A 13,595-nucleotide genomic window follows, 5' to 3' on the forward strand; every position below is an offset into this window, starting at 1 on the left:
TAATTCAGATAAATCAAGAGGTGACAGCATAATAGTGATGGCATGGAGAAGGTATGTGGAGTTAGCACTTCTTTTCATAACTGACCAGCCAAACCTTTCCTCATGGGAGTATAATTCAGATATAAATAAAGGCCATAATCACGCACAAAAAATGCCACTCTACGTGGAGCGGGGCGTGAATCAATCTAAGTGACGCAGATGAGGCAGTCTCATTCTCGACCAATAGGAGGAGGAACTATGTAAAAAGGGGCGGGCCATGTGTGTGTTTATGTGTTTTCCCGCCCGCCGCGTCACTGGCTGTCTGCTCTGAAAGATGGATCTCAGCTAGCAGAGGATGCTAACATCAGCTGTCAGAGGTTATGATAAAGAGGAGGTTTTGTGCTGGTTTGAACACAGGTTAGACATTGTTTTTTTGTATCTGTTGTTTAGTTTCCGGGCCCGGGATCTTTTTTGGCTCAATGTATAAAGTGTCGATTTGACGTGAATAGGTAGAACGAGCTAGTTTTACTTAAGGGTGTTTGCTAGCTAGCCGGAGCTAACTTTGTATTGTATAGTCAGCAGCAGTAACTCTAAACTTTTGTGCTGGTCTGCTAAATGATTTTCTCTTTCGCTGCCTGTTTGAAAAGGCATTTTAATTGTTGTTGCGACACTGCTAATGTCAGGACTGTGGGATATCGTTCCCCCTTTTAGTGTGTGTTACCTAAATCTTTGGTAAGTCAACACTTCCCTGGTTTACGTGCTCTGCAGGAAATCAACGATGAGATATCGATTATATCGACATCACGTTGGGCTGGCATTACACCAGATATGTGCTACTAAACGTATAATTCATAATAATAATAATTCATCACTCTGTGTCTGTTAGGTTTTATGTCGTATTGGCTTAACATCTCAGAATTTACCAATACTTTGGATTGATTTGGATTGTTCCGTTTGTTTATATCTCTGCTGATGCAGTTTAATCTTTGTGCTTTCAGTTGGCAGGTATGGTGAGGCACAGCATGATGGCTGAGTTACAAACCTTCCAGCACTCTTTCCAGGTAAGCTCCCAGCTGTTTCAACACGTCTGACTTCCTGCGTGAGATGCAACCAGAAGCTAATTCACAGCATATTGACACATAAATGTGGAAGTTTCATCACTCTCCATGAGTCATGCACTTTTACTGGTTGTGTGACTGTTTCTGGTAATATCCACCACAGAGAGATAAGGGTTATCATGCTGTTTCCCGTTCGCTTGTCGGACCACTGTTTTGGCATCATGCCGACATGCATTTAGTTGTTGTAGTAACAGTACCATAAACTAATGTGACGTAGTGAGCCTGTGTATACATAACTGAGAAACAAGTTAGAGAGTGTGTATTCCTTCTCGTACTCTCTCTCCACCACCTGACCGGCTTGCGACTCTCACTCCCCTTCCCCAACTGTCCCCCCCACCTCCCCTTCGCCGGCCTTCTCTCTGTTACAGGATAACTCCCTGACTCGGAGCCAAGTGGGGCAGAGCTGTGGGGCAATTCAGGAGAATGGGGTTACTCTAGAGGAAAGACAACAAACCCTTTCCCAAGTCCCAGCAGGTAAAGCAGCTGTTAATGCCATGATGCTGCTGTTAAAAAAAATCTTTTTTTCCCCTTTTTTTTTTTAATCAAATTTGATTGGATTCGTCTGTGCTTTGACAGAAACTGAGAAGAGTCACCCAGTTAACATCCCGGATGCAGCTAAAAGAAAGAAGAAGAAAAGAACCAAAGCAACAGACAGCTCTAAAGGCACCTTTGAAGGTAATGTCTGATAAACTGTTCTGAATTTTGGTTATTACTGATCATTTAAATTGATTTAAAAAAATAAATAAAAAATCTCTGCTTCAGCTTCATATAGTACATTTCTTTCAGATCTCTACAAATTGACAGATGAGGTGCTTGGTCAGGGAGCCTATGCTAAAGTTCAAGGATGCATAAGTCTCCAGAATGGACACGAGTTTGCTGTGAAGGTTAGTCAGGATACTTTTTTAGGTGTCGTTGTAAGAGTTAATGGATTCATGGGGGGAAAAAATTACGTTTTTTTAAATTAAATTATAGTTACTTTGTACTTCATCATTTTAATATTTCACAACACACAATTAATAACACAAGTTTTGTTAAATCAACATGATCTGCTGCACTTAGAGGAGCCCCCCCTTTACAGAACATTGTAGAAATCGTACATTGAAGGAAAAAGTATTTCCATAAACGCGCAACTTTTTAAAAAAAACACTTGGACTAAAAAGAAACACAATAACAACCTTGAGACATGTTGTCTTGGTTTACATTATTATTATTAGTGTGTTGAACACAGTCTACTTTCACACTTTTTACTTAGCTAAAGATAAAATGAATCATCAAAAACGGATCAGAGACTTTTTAAATATAAATTATTTACACACATGAATCTTTTTTTTTTTTTTTACAAAGATTATTGAAAAGAGTGCAGGGCACAGCCGCAGCAGAGTGTTTCGAGAAGTGGAGACTCTCTACCAATGTCAGGGAAACATGTAAGTGCATTTGTATAAAAAAAAAAAAAAGTAAATAAACGCATACTGAAAAACATTTTAATAATTGTGAAATGTGTCGACTCAGGAACATCTTGGAGTTAATTCAGTTCTTTGAAGACGACTCCTGCTTCTATTTGGTATTTGAAAAGCTGCGTGGAGGTGAGTTTAAATTCATGACTCAACATTATGTTTTTTGATTTGATGAGTCAGTTTGAGCACAGATTGATGCTCCAGGTGATTGTCTTCTTCTCCTTCAGGCTCCATTCTCACACACATCCAGAACCGAAAGCACTTTGATGAGCTGGAGGCCAGTAAGGTGGTCCGGGACATCGCACAGGCTCTTGACTTCCTCCACACGAAAGGTAGGTCAACATCCACACAGCTACATAAAAAGCCTTTTTTTTCAACAATTCTGCAAATGTGACATTGTGCTTTCCTGCAGGCATTGCCCACAGAGACCTTAAGCTGGAGAACATCCTTTGTGAAGACACCGATCGTGTAAGTGACTTTTAGAGGATGCAAAGCTGAAGAACGTTAGTTGTCCCTAGATATAGATTATTAATGTTTTTTTTTTTTTTTTTTTTAAACCTTTCTCTCAGGTGTCACCAGTTAAGATCTGCGATTTTGACTTGGGAAGTGGAGTGAAGCTCAGCAGTGCCTGTACGCCCATCACTACTCCGGAACTCACCACACCGGTACCAGATTGATTCAACATTTATACCACAAACCCTCGAAGGAGATCTTTATAACAGTGAACAGCACTCCTAATGTTTTTTTTGTGTCCTCTCTCAGTGTGGCTCAGCAGAGTACATGGCTCCAGAAGTAGTCGAAGTGTTCACTGATGAGGCGTCTTTCTACGACAAGCGCTGCGACCTTTGGAGCCTCGGGGTCATCCTCTACATCCTGCTGAGTGGAAGCCCGCCCTTCACGGGTCACTGTGGCACCGACTGTGGCTGGGACCGAGGGGAGACCTGCAGAACCTGCCAGGTACGCTCATCCAGTCAGCGTCCACATTTCCTCACTGCCCGTTCCTGAATATGGATGATCAATTTCTAAAGAGTTGAAGAAGAAATAGAAATAGTTGACAACATAAACACCCCCCCCTAAGGGTGCCTGGACCATAACACTTTAAACCATAAGAACAGAAATACTGTATTTGACTGTGTCGCTTAACTTGGACGTGACTGTCCTTGTAATTCTGGCATGAACTGTTTTCCTATTTTGTCACCTTATTCAAACTAGTCTGTGACTCTACTATAGTTTGGGTCTACTGGCTCCAGAGTCAGCGGAGGAGCAGCATGCAGTCATCAGCAGATTCATTAACGTGCGTCTTGCTGTGAACATCACAGGCAGGTACTCATGTTTGTGTCCTTCTCTCTCCTCAGAGCAACCTGTTTGAGAGCATCCAGCAGGGCAACTATGAGTTTCCAGATAAGGACTGGAATCACATCACAGAGGGGGCCAAGGACCTCATATCCAAGCTGTTAGTCCGAGATGCAACTCTGCGCCTCAGTGCTGCTCAGGTCCTCAAGCACCCTTGGGTGCAGGGGGTGGGTATGATTTAAATCTGTGTGCAACAGAGAGACATCCTTGAACTTGGTGTGCTTCTATTGAGTGAAAAAAACAGTGTTTGCCAATTTTCATTTGTAATTGTTGTTATTTGTAATTTTAAGTCCATTATATGTTTTACAGAATGCTCCAGAGAGAGGGCTCCCAACTCCTCATGTCCTACAGAGGTATGTCACCCACATTAGAAAGTCCAGTCATGTGATTATTTACAAGTTTAGTGCTTCCAAACATCGACTGCACCTAAGCAGCCAAACCAGGCGCATGCAGGGCAGCTGACATGTGTTCGCTGGCCAGTAACTCGACATGTTCAAAGTGAGCACATCGTGCTTCGGCTTCGACACTTTCACGTGTCATCAGAAGCTGAGGCTCAGAAGAAACCAGATCTATGACCATGTATAACCATCTATTTTTAACTCTACAATGTGCAATACTGCAAACATGAATACATCCAGGTATGCTAATCCTGTGTATGACCATACCCGTCTGTGTATGCAGACTCAGTATATGTGCAATAACACCGGCACAGTACCTTCCCACAATACTCCGGCCCTTTACATCCCGGAGCAGCTCTTTAACTTTGAAGGTCACTTTATCCCGGTGTGTTCAGAACAACACAGCCACTTTTTATTGCCATAACCTGGCTCGTGACAAATACGAGGAAGGACACCAGTAAACTTCAGATAATAACAATTTATTATAACACGGTAAACTAAAGACCTGAGAGCAGTAAACATGGAGTGTGTCCGTCAGTAAAGTTAGAAATGTGAATGTTTGGCATAAATGAGGCGTGGGGTGTTGTGAAGCAAACTGCAACAACGTCCAAGTGTGCAATTGTTGAGGATGTGAGCGACAGGCCCAGGTCTCTCGATTGCATCAGTCTCTAGTAGAGAAGAAACAGCGTCAGTTAATAATAGCCTGGTATTCAGCCAAGGCAGTGACCTTCTCATTATTGTTATATAAGCTGCGGTTTCTGTACATGTGTGCCATGTGTAGAGAAGATGGACAATCTGTACCTGTTGCGAGTCGCGCCTGATACTGTCACCTCAGGTGGTTAGACAGAAATATATCCTCCTGTTTGATTGTAGAGCAACATCTAATGATGAATATGAACTTTGTAATCTTTGAATCATCTTGTGCGGATGTTTGCTGCAGATGTCATTTTCCTAAAGGAAGTCAAAGGAGTAGACTCTTTTCTGTGTGTGTGTGTGTGTGTGTGTGTGTGTGTGTGTGTGTGTGTGTGTGTGTGTGTGTGTGTGTGTGTGTGTGTGTGTGTGTGTGTGTGTGTGTGTGTGTGTGTGTGTGTGTGTGTGTGTGTGTGTGTGTGTGTGTGTGTGTGTGTGTGTGTGTGTGTGTGTGTGTGTGTGTGTGTGTGTGTGTGTGTGTGTGTGTGTGTGTGTGTGTGTGTGAGTGAGAACTGAAGTTGAGTGAATTTATTAGTCATTTGTGGGGGAAAAAACGACAACTATGTAACAGTTGGAGAATAAAGTACAATAAACTATTTAATCTAACCTGATCTAAATAGGGCAATGTTATTCTTAAAAGCATTACAATAGACGACACAACACAACCTTCACCGCTGTTGCTATGGCCACCTGTTTGCCGCTAGTCTGTTGGGGAATCCTGGTTTAAAATGTTCTCACCAGGATGTGAATTAAGATTAGAGCAAAAAAACCAAGAAGAGGAAAGAAGTACAAATTGTGTCATAAAAACGTGTGAATTCCACCCATGGGTAAAAAGCTGTCTCTTAAATCCTCCTCCGCCTCTCTTCTTCTAGGAACAGCAGCACCAAAGACCTGACTCAGTTTGCAGCAGAAGCCATCGCCTTTAACCGGCAGCTCTCTCAGCACGACGAGCAGCAGGAGGATGTTGGGGCCATCATTTGCTCCATGAGGCTTTCTCCTCCTTCCAACTCCAGACTCGCCCGTAGACGAGCGCAGTCCAATGCCCTGCGCGCCCAGGACTTCGCACCTGCATCGGACAACCTCGCTGCCTAAAGGACTAGAACACGTCCTCTTGTCCTTTTTTTAAAAAAATTTTTTTATGATTGATTTTAGTCTCCGCCTGCTCCTTGTATTTTTATTCTTTTAGTTTAACAGAGAGGTTACTCTGATCAGCCACAAAGTATCACAAGCAACTACAAGTTCTTGGTGTTGAAGCTCTCGTTCATGGCCAGTAATCTTATCACCTAAACAGAGTTTAGGCACCAAGAAGCCAGGGAATTCTCGGCTATCAACTTTTTAATTAAAAAATCAGACACTCCTGAGGTTCTTCCAGGAATTATTTTAAGCTGCTTGAATTTCTTAAAGCAAACTGTTTTATGTAAGATGAGCTTTGGGTTTACTTTTCCAATGATCTTCGTGAAAGCATTTCTATCTATTAGTGCTGAATAATGCTTAATTTTACAATGACCCCCACAGCAGAAGCAGCTCTTAATGCCACGTATCTATCTGTACATATCATAATGGTGAATATGCCATTACATACTCTGGGTGCAGCTCAGTTGTGCAGCTGTTGCTGACCTAATGCAATATCATCTAATTTATATCAGATTTTATTTTTCTTGTCATTCAACTGTCGTTTAATTCATGTTTTATTGAATGCAACTACTTCTCAGTCACTTGAGAAAAGGGATAAGATTTCTTCTATTTTGGCTTTTTTTGATTTTGATAACAGGATAAATGTGGTTTAGGTGAGAGAAATCAAACTTCACTTTAAGGAGACTGTTAGTGTTTCCCCCTTTAACTGATTTCTTCTGAAAACGTTTTATTCAGAGAGTGCAGGAATGTGAATAGATGTAGGAAGGAGCCTTTGATCAAAGTCTTTCTTTTGATTCTCATCATTTCATCTTAACACAAGCTACCTGTAGCACTGATGTACTTTAAAGTTTGCCACGTAATTGGTTCAACTGAAATTGAATACATTGTGTTGTTAAAAGATCACTTTGGTCCAACAATGTGAATCCTACTGTTGAGATGATCTTTTAAGTTGTTTTCCTTTTTAACTTTTATCCTCACGAGAGTCCAACTTTACCTCAGACTTTTTTTTTTTGCACATTTTGTACTTATGTGAAAAGTAACCCCCCCCCCAAAAAAAAACCAAAACAAAACAAAAACATCTCCTTAGTTTCTTGAAGTCTTATTGATTTGATTGTGTGATTGACTTACAATGCACATGTTTGTATGTAGTCATAAGAGACACAAAGGGGGATTGTGGGTAGCTGCTGTTACACTTACGATTGAGGAAACGTACTGGTGTTAAAGGTATTTATTTTTATACAAGTATTTGTATGTTGTGAAGTTCTTTTCTTTTTTTCTTTTTTGTTATTCTGAAATGTCCTGTAAAGGAAAATTGGACTAACCAGGCGAAAAAGTTTTTCTCTGATTTAAGTTTTTTGCAATTTGCAATTCATTTATGGTCCTGTCTCTGTTGGAGCGCAGTCATTGATGGCAGCATATCACTTTTATTTCCCCTGACCCTGTTAACTTTATGTGTTGCCTGCTCAATTACATGCCCCTGATTTCACACTGTTGCCATGGACACCCCATCCCTATAGCAACTAAGGTCTGTCATGATCTGCTTGCAGGGATCCGATCTGCTCAGAGTGAATAAACAATAACCCCTTGCTATGTTAAAACCCTCTAGCTCCCATTATGAACCATCAAAGCACCCTCAACCTGTAATGGCATCAGATGAGATACAGTAGTTGGTGTGCAATTATAGATTCCCATTCAAATTTGTCAAAGCTCTTCTGGGGTGTTATGAGTGAAGCTCCTTGTGAAAAGCATATTTCCAGTTGTCATTAAAAAGATCCTCTACATCTCCTGCTTTTCTTCATCTTTGTTGCATCATTTAAACTGCACTATTTATCTTTCCCTGCAATGACTCTTTCAGGACTCAGTAATACATTGTTTTTTTAGTGGAGTGAAGTGGTACAATAGTGAAGCTTCATGAACAGTTTTGTATTGGATGAAGAGACAGAAAGGTCTTGTATACCTGAACACACACTGACACGACCACATCTCTCTGACAGAAGCCGAGTCCTTAAGATGTATTTGAAAGCAGAGAAGGATTATGGTTATCCAACATTTTATTATTTATAACCTGATCCTATAAGACCTTGAAAACCTTTTTTAAAAAAAAGAATTAATATCAAAAACCCAACTACCATTTCAATTGCTGCATGTGTAATAATACAGTTAACTTCCAGTGTAATACATTATCAATTTAAATTGAAAAATACTTTTAAAAAAGCATCAACTGCAATGGTGTAACTGCTTTTTAACTTTATTTGTACACCATGGTTTTTTGGGTAGTGTCTTTGCTTTTAAACGATAATGTTCCTTTTGAGGAGTAAACAAATGTTTGTCTCGTATCATCTCTCAGTAATCGTTCATATTCTGAACGCTAAAGGTGAAAAACGCATAGTTTCGTTGCTTTATTGCGCCTAATTTGATTGTGCCGCCTCTTTTAGAGCTCTTCAGCGCCCCTAGTGGTCCATCTACATCAAAATGTGTGCGAGCAGCAGCTGAGTGTCTGCAGTTCACTGTCACCTGCTGCAGAGAGAGACCGACTCCTGCTCGATAATCCTGAACTCCACGATGGACGGACGAAAAACACCCAAACAAAAAAACTGGATTTGGGGTCTGATCTAAGGTAAATGAAACTGAGAATATGGAGAAGTATTGTTGCTTGAAGTTTTTTTTCCAGGAAATCATGTGGTTTTTGGACGTGTGTTTTGCAAGAGCCGTCTGATTGTTCAGTGACAGTTTTATTACCGAGAGATAGTTGGATTTTTATTGGTAGTGCCACATGCATTAAAATTGTGTTGCATTATTTACTTTTTCTTGAAACTGCATAATTGCTATCACAAAACTATAGAGACATTTTTTGGGGGGGAGTAGGCCTAATTGTTCAGAATGCAAAGTTTAGTAAATATACTAGAAATATTTTTGCTCGTATTAAAACTGCACAGACACGTTTGCTCTCAGGCTTCAGCAATCTTCATCTCTCTTTCTCCCCCTCAAAGATGACTTTAGTCAGAGAACCATCATTCATTTTTCTTCATCCTCCCTGGGTCACACAGATTTCTCTATAAGACATGGTGCTACCTGACAAAACCTCCAGACCGTCTGCTCCCAAGAAGGTCCCCCATCAGCCCACCAAGCCTCGTCACCCAAACCTGCCCTCCCCGGCACTCTGCTGTGCGTGTGGACTGTGCATCATGCTTGCTGGCATCAACATCACCCTGGTGGGAGCTTTCGCCTTTGGCACCTTCATCCCTTCTGGTAACCCCCCCATCATCATCGGTCCTCTCCTCTTACTGATAGCCCTGGCCTTTTTCACAGCCTGCTGCGTGGTCAGCAGGAGGCCGCCCACCCACACTGGGCGTCGTAGGGCGAGAGGAGTAGAGAAGTGGGGGCTCATGCGGATGGGGACAGCAGCATTTGAGATGGAGGCAAGCGAGCACACCCTGCAGGACACTACGGCTGTTCAGCTCAGCCCAACCAACTCCCCCTCCTCCTTCCACAAGTCCTGCTCCAGTCATTTGGGCAACACTGCTTCACCTGGGTGTCAGGATAGTGCTGGGCTGATGCTCCAATCAGAGGTGGCTGTCATGGGTGTCACTGAAGATATCCCCACTTCCACACAGATGCTGCCCACTCAGAGCACTTACTGAACATACTGTACATTAACATTTTTCCTCATCCAGCTTTTAATTATTTTTATTTGCTGTTCTTTGATAGAAATGTGTTGTATAAAAACCTTAATGTTGCTTAATTGTTGATTTCCACAGTTGAATCTTTATTGCTCAGTCCCAGCAGGATGTATACGGGGCAGATGATACCTTAATCTAAGTGCCTGTTTATATACTGCTTTTTTGTATAAAAGATCCAGTTTAGACAAGTATTTGTACATGTACTTGTATTTCCTGTGTATCCACTGTGGTTAAAGCCTGTCACCTTAAACATCAGTGAAAAGAAGATTGTGTCCAACTGAGCTTCTCTGAGTCATGAAAGCTGTCCCTCTGTAAGCTTGGCAAAATCACACACTTTTTCACACATGTATTTTAAATGCTTGCAGCAAAAATAAATAAATAATAATAATAATAATAATTTAAAATGAATATTGAGGAACAAAGAAGTTAAAGTGCATATTATAGTGTCATTTATTGTTTCTGCAGCAGATAAAGTTGTTATTCTCTTTGGCAGTGATTTGGTGTTTTTTTTTTGTTTTGTTTTGTTTTTTTCAAAAAGTATGATTATATGGGGAGCTTAAAAAAACAGACAATGATGGAACAAGAAGAATCTCTTTGTGGTACGTGCTTGGAAAAAAAAGGCCGTAAAAGGTCACAATAGCACACACGTCATAAGAAAGGAACACAGGTAGTGAAGATGGCTCATTTGTTATCTGAGAAACAGATGCCTGTTTACTCACCGTTATACATCTGCCTTCCACAAACACAGCAAGACACACACTGTGATCCTGCACAGGACTCTAAAGAGAGATAACCGAGCAGCCACTGCATGCCTGCTGTTATTACAGTTTATTTTTACTGCCGAGCTCCCGAGTTAATATCATTTTTAACAACATATTTATCAGCAATATGTAAATTTCCTTCCACTTTGAGCCTTATCCAGGCTTAAAAACATTCATAATTGGAGTTGGATCATGATCGTAGTTCAGGCCTTCATGGTTCAGCTGTTTCTTCTTTATACATTTACAGAAAAAGTGTTGATTCATGAATCCAGTATTATGTATTTTAAGTATTTACACATGTATAGTTTATCGATGATAATGTTGATTATTGTAGATCTGGTAAAATCCACCCTCTTAAGTCTAAAAGAGGACAGGGGACTTGGACATAAGGTACACCCTGCTGACCCTTGTAGAGGAGGAATCAACACAAAAAGTCACACTGTCTCTGGACAGCTGCTTGCAGTGAGAAATCCCCCCCCCCCCCCCCCCCCCCAAAAAAAAAAAAAGAGAAGTTCTGAGTTTGGCACCCATGTAAACAAAAAGGTACTGCAACAACAAATATAAATGCTCCACGTGTGATATGCTGAAAATATATACAGGCAAGTAAAGGAGCATGAGTTACAGAAAATAAAGCATTCTCCCACATTTTCTTCAAAAGAATACAAAATAGACCAGAATATTCCTTTTCTACACACTGAGAAAAATGTGCCTTTGGTTGTCACTTAACACCAAAACACGTACTGAGGAGCCAAAATTACACTGAGGGTTACAAGAGGCAAAGCAAAAAAAGAAAGAAAGAAAGAAAAAAAGAAAAAAAGAAAACACTGTTGATGTGTTTGCAGTTTTTCATTGAATCAGATATTGTCACTGTGTGTGACGACTTCATTTTGAAAATCTGATTTAATTCTTCAAATGTTTCTGTAAGGGAAAATTATCTTGGATCATTATGAATACATATAATAGCTGTAATTTCTGACTCACCTTTATTTCCATTCCAACTCACTCATTACAGTAATGATATGTGGTTTTAATAATGACTTTGGGCCTGGGGGCTTATAATTACATAAGGTTCAGTGGGAGCTGATTGATTCACAAAAGGATGTGCCGATTTCTTTTTATGCAAATAGCTCCCATTAGTGAAGAGGAACGTTTTAAGTGAATGGCCAGAAAAAAAAAAGGGGGGGGGGGAGATGTTGTAGTTCAATAGGCTTAATTACACACTTAATTACACACTCACAATAACTCACAATAATATAGCTCCTATGGACAGAGATAAAGCTACATCTTGTGACTACAAGTTGTGGAAGGACTAAGTCCAGTAAGTGTTCATGAGGAGAAAGACGGAAATGAGCCTATATCAATTATTTATCTGGGAGCTTTATTGATCAACACATTTAATATACGTCAAAGAATAGCTAGGATATGACTTTATTAAGACTTCTGTTTTTAATATGTCTGGTTATCTAACGTATGTACTTCCATATGCCTTTTTTTTAATAGTCTTTAATTTCAAATGCATTTGTTCCACTGGTTACTTTACAGAGTTCTGCCACCAGGGGGCATTATTGCCTTTCTCACAGGCTTTTCAAGTCAGGTAAATACGGTAGAAATTATTTCGTGCACTGCTGATTTGTTTCGGGTTTCTCTTGGGGTTTTATATCAAGAAAAGTAGCCTAATGTTTTTAAAAATAGATAAATAAAAATAAATAAATATCCCAGTGGGGTTACATTACTCGGGGAGGATTCATACCCTTTTACTGCTGGAAATGCTCTTTTAACTATGAAGCTGAAAGACTCAACAGAAACACATAAATCAGCTATAAGAAGACCCAGCTAAAACTAACAAGAATATTACGAGAGAATTGTTTAGTTTTAATTGAAGCTGGCATGTTTTATAATCAAACTTCGGTCGATTCCGGTTGCAGTTCGCTGCACAGAGACATGGACACATGCTTAATTGCCAATTTTATCATCTACCCTAACCTGTCTCATCATATTGGACACAATGTCAGAAACTTAAATAATTGTGGAGTTGTGTTACAAAGTATGTCCAGCCTACTTATTAGTCCGACAATGAAAGTGTAGGCTATAGATTTAAAGTTCCCCCCTGAAGTTAGAAATATCTGTCTTTTCTTAAAGTTACTTTTCGTTGCTGCATGGCTTACACAGTAAGTAAGCTATTCATAAGCTACATGCAAGTAGCACCGTTTGTAGGTAAACATTTAAAATACATGTGTTGTGTACAGTAAATGCTGGTGTTAAGATAATATGTAATATGTCAGTGAACTCAGTGAGTGTTAGTGAACTTTATTAGTGAACTTTATTTGCGAGATACAAATATCAGACTAAAAATATTTTCAAAGTAAAGTAAATCAAGTTTTTGTTCTTTATTTTTCATCTGAAAAAGTGACAGCAACCAGCCCGAGGGTTAAATTGCATGGAAATAAATAAAAGAGTGAAATTTTAAATGCATTATTCATTATTATTCTAGTCACCACTGAGTTTAACCAATTACTATAGGCTACCCATGACATTAATATATATTGTTTTACATTCTTAAATTTACTCAATTTTGCAACTTTATTAACAGATGTATCATGAGGTTTATATTTTTCCTGATGTTTTTCAATTTAGGTTTTCTTTATTTTCTGTTTTTTTTTTTTTGTTCCTTGTTTTCCTGTGTGTTAATGTTTGGTCTTAAGTGTTACCCGTCTTATTTTTGTAATTTCTTATCTTGGTGTTTTATATTTAAGTCTTTATTGTTTCGTATGTTATTTTGTAACTTTGTATCCTCTCTCTTTCTTTTCGTTCTGGTGTGTTTTTTGTTTCATTCTTGAATTGTGTGTGTCTTCAGTGTTTCATAATTTAGTTTGTAGTCTCCTCAGTCTTTCTTGTATTTTACTCCTGCCTGTGTTTCTCTCCTGTCTTGATTGCCCTGATTGTCCACACCTGTGTCTCGTCAGTCTCACCTGCGTTTAATTGCTCCTGTCTATTTAGTCTCAGTGTTCCCTGCCTCGTCTTGTCTGTT

General features: G+C 39.7%; 2 protein-coding genes across 2 annotated transcripts; both read left to right on the forward strand.

The window, feature by feature from the left end:
* The first annotated feature begins 268 nt into the window (after nt 1-268).
* On the forward strand, nt 269-7,907 carry mknk1 (MAPK interacting serine/threonine kinase 1). Its single transcript, XM_079349690.1, has 14 exons — nt 269-396; nt 978-1,040; nt 1,466-1,571; nt 1,674-1,772; nt 1,884-1,981; nt 2,442-2,521; nt 2,607-2,680; nt 2,779-2,883; nt 2,964-3,019; nt 3,121-3,216; nt 3,314-3,508; nt 3,907-4,071; nt 4,214-4,257; nt 5,865-7,907. Exons 2-14 carry the CDS (start codon nt 987-989, stop codon nt 6,082-6,084), a joined length of 1,392 nt encoding a protein of 463 aa, XP_079205816.1. The 5' UTR covers nt 269-396; nt 978-986; the 3' UTR covers nt 6,085-7,907.
* Nucleotides 7,908-8,452: 545 nt separating this feature from the next.
* On the forward strand, nt 8,453-10,271 carry LOC306828453 (transmembrane protein 275-like). Its single transcript, XM_079350935.1, has 2 exons — nt 8,453-8,743; nt 9,174-10,271. The coding sequence occupies exon 2, from the start codon at nt 9,189-9,191 to the stop codon at nt 9,765-9,767; it is 579 nt and encodes a 192-aa protein (XP_079207061.1). The 5' UTR covers nt 8,453-8,743; nt 9,174-9,188; the 3' UTR covers nt 9,768-10,271.
* Nucleotides 10,272-13,595: the final 3,324 nt, after the last annotated feature.

The sequence above is a fragment of the Symphodus melops genome (assembly GCF_947650265.1).
Source record: "Symphodus melops genome assembly, chromosome: 8".
NCBI classification, from domain to species: domain Eukaryota; kingdom Metazoa; phylum Chordata; class Actinopteri; order Labriformes; family Labridae; genus Symphodus; species Symphodus melops.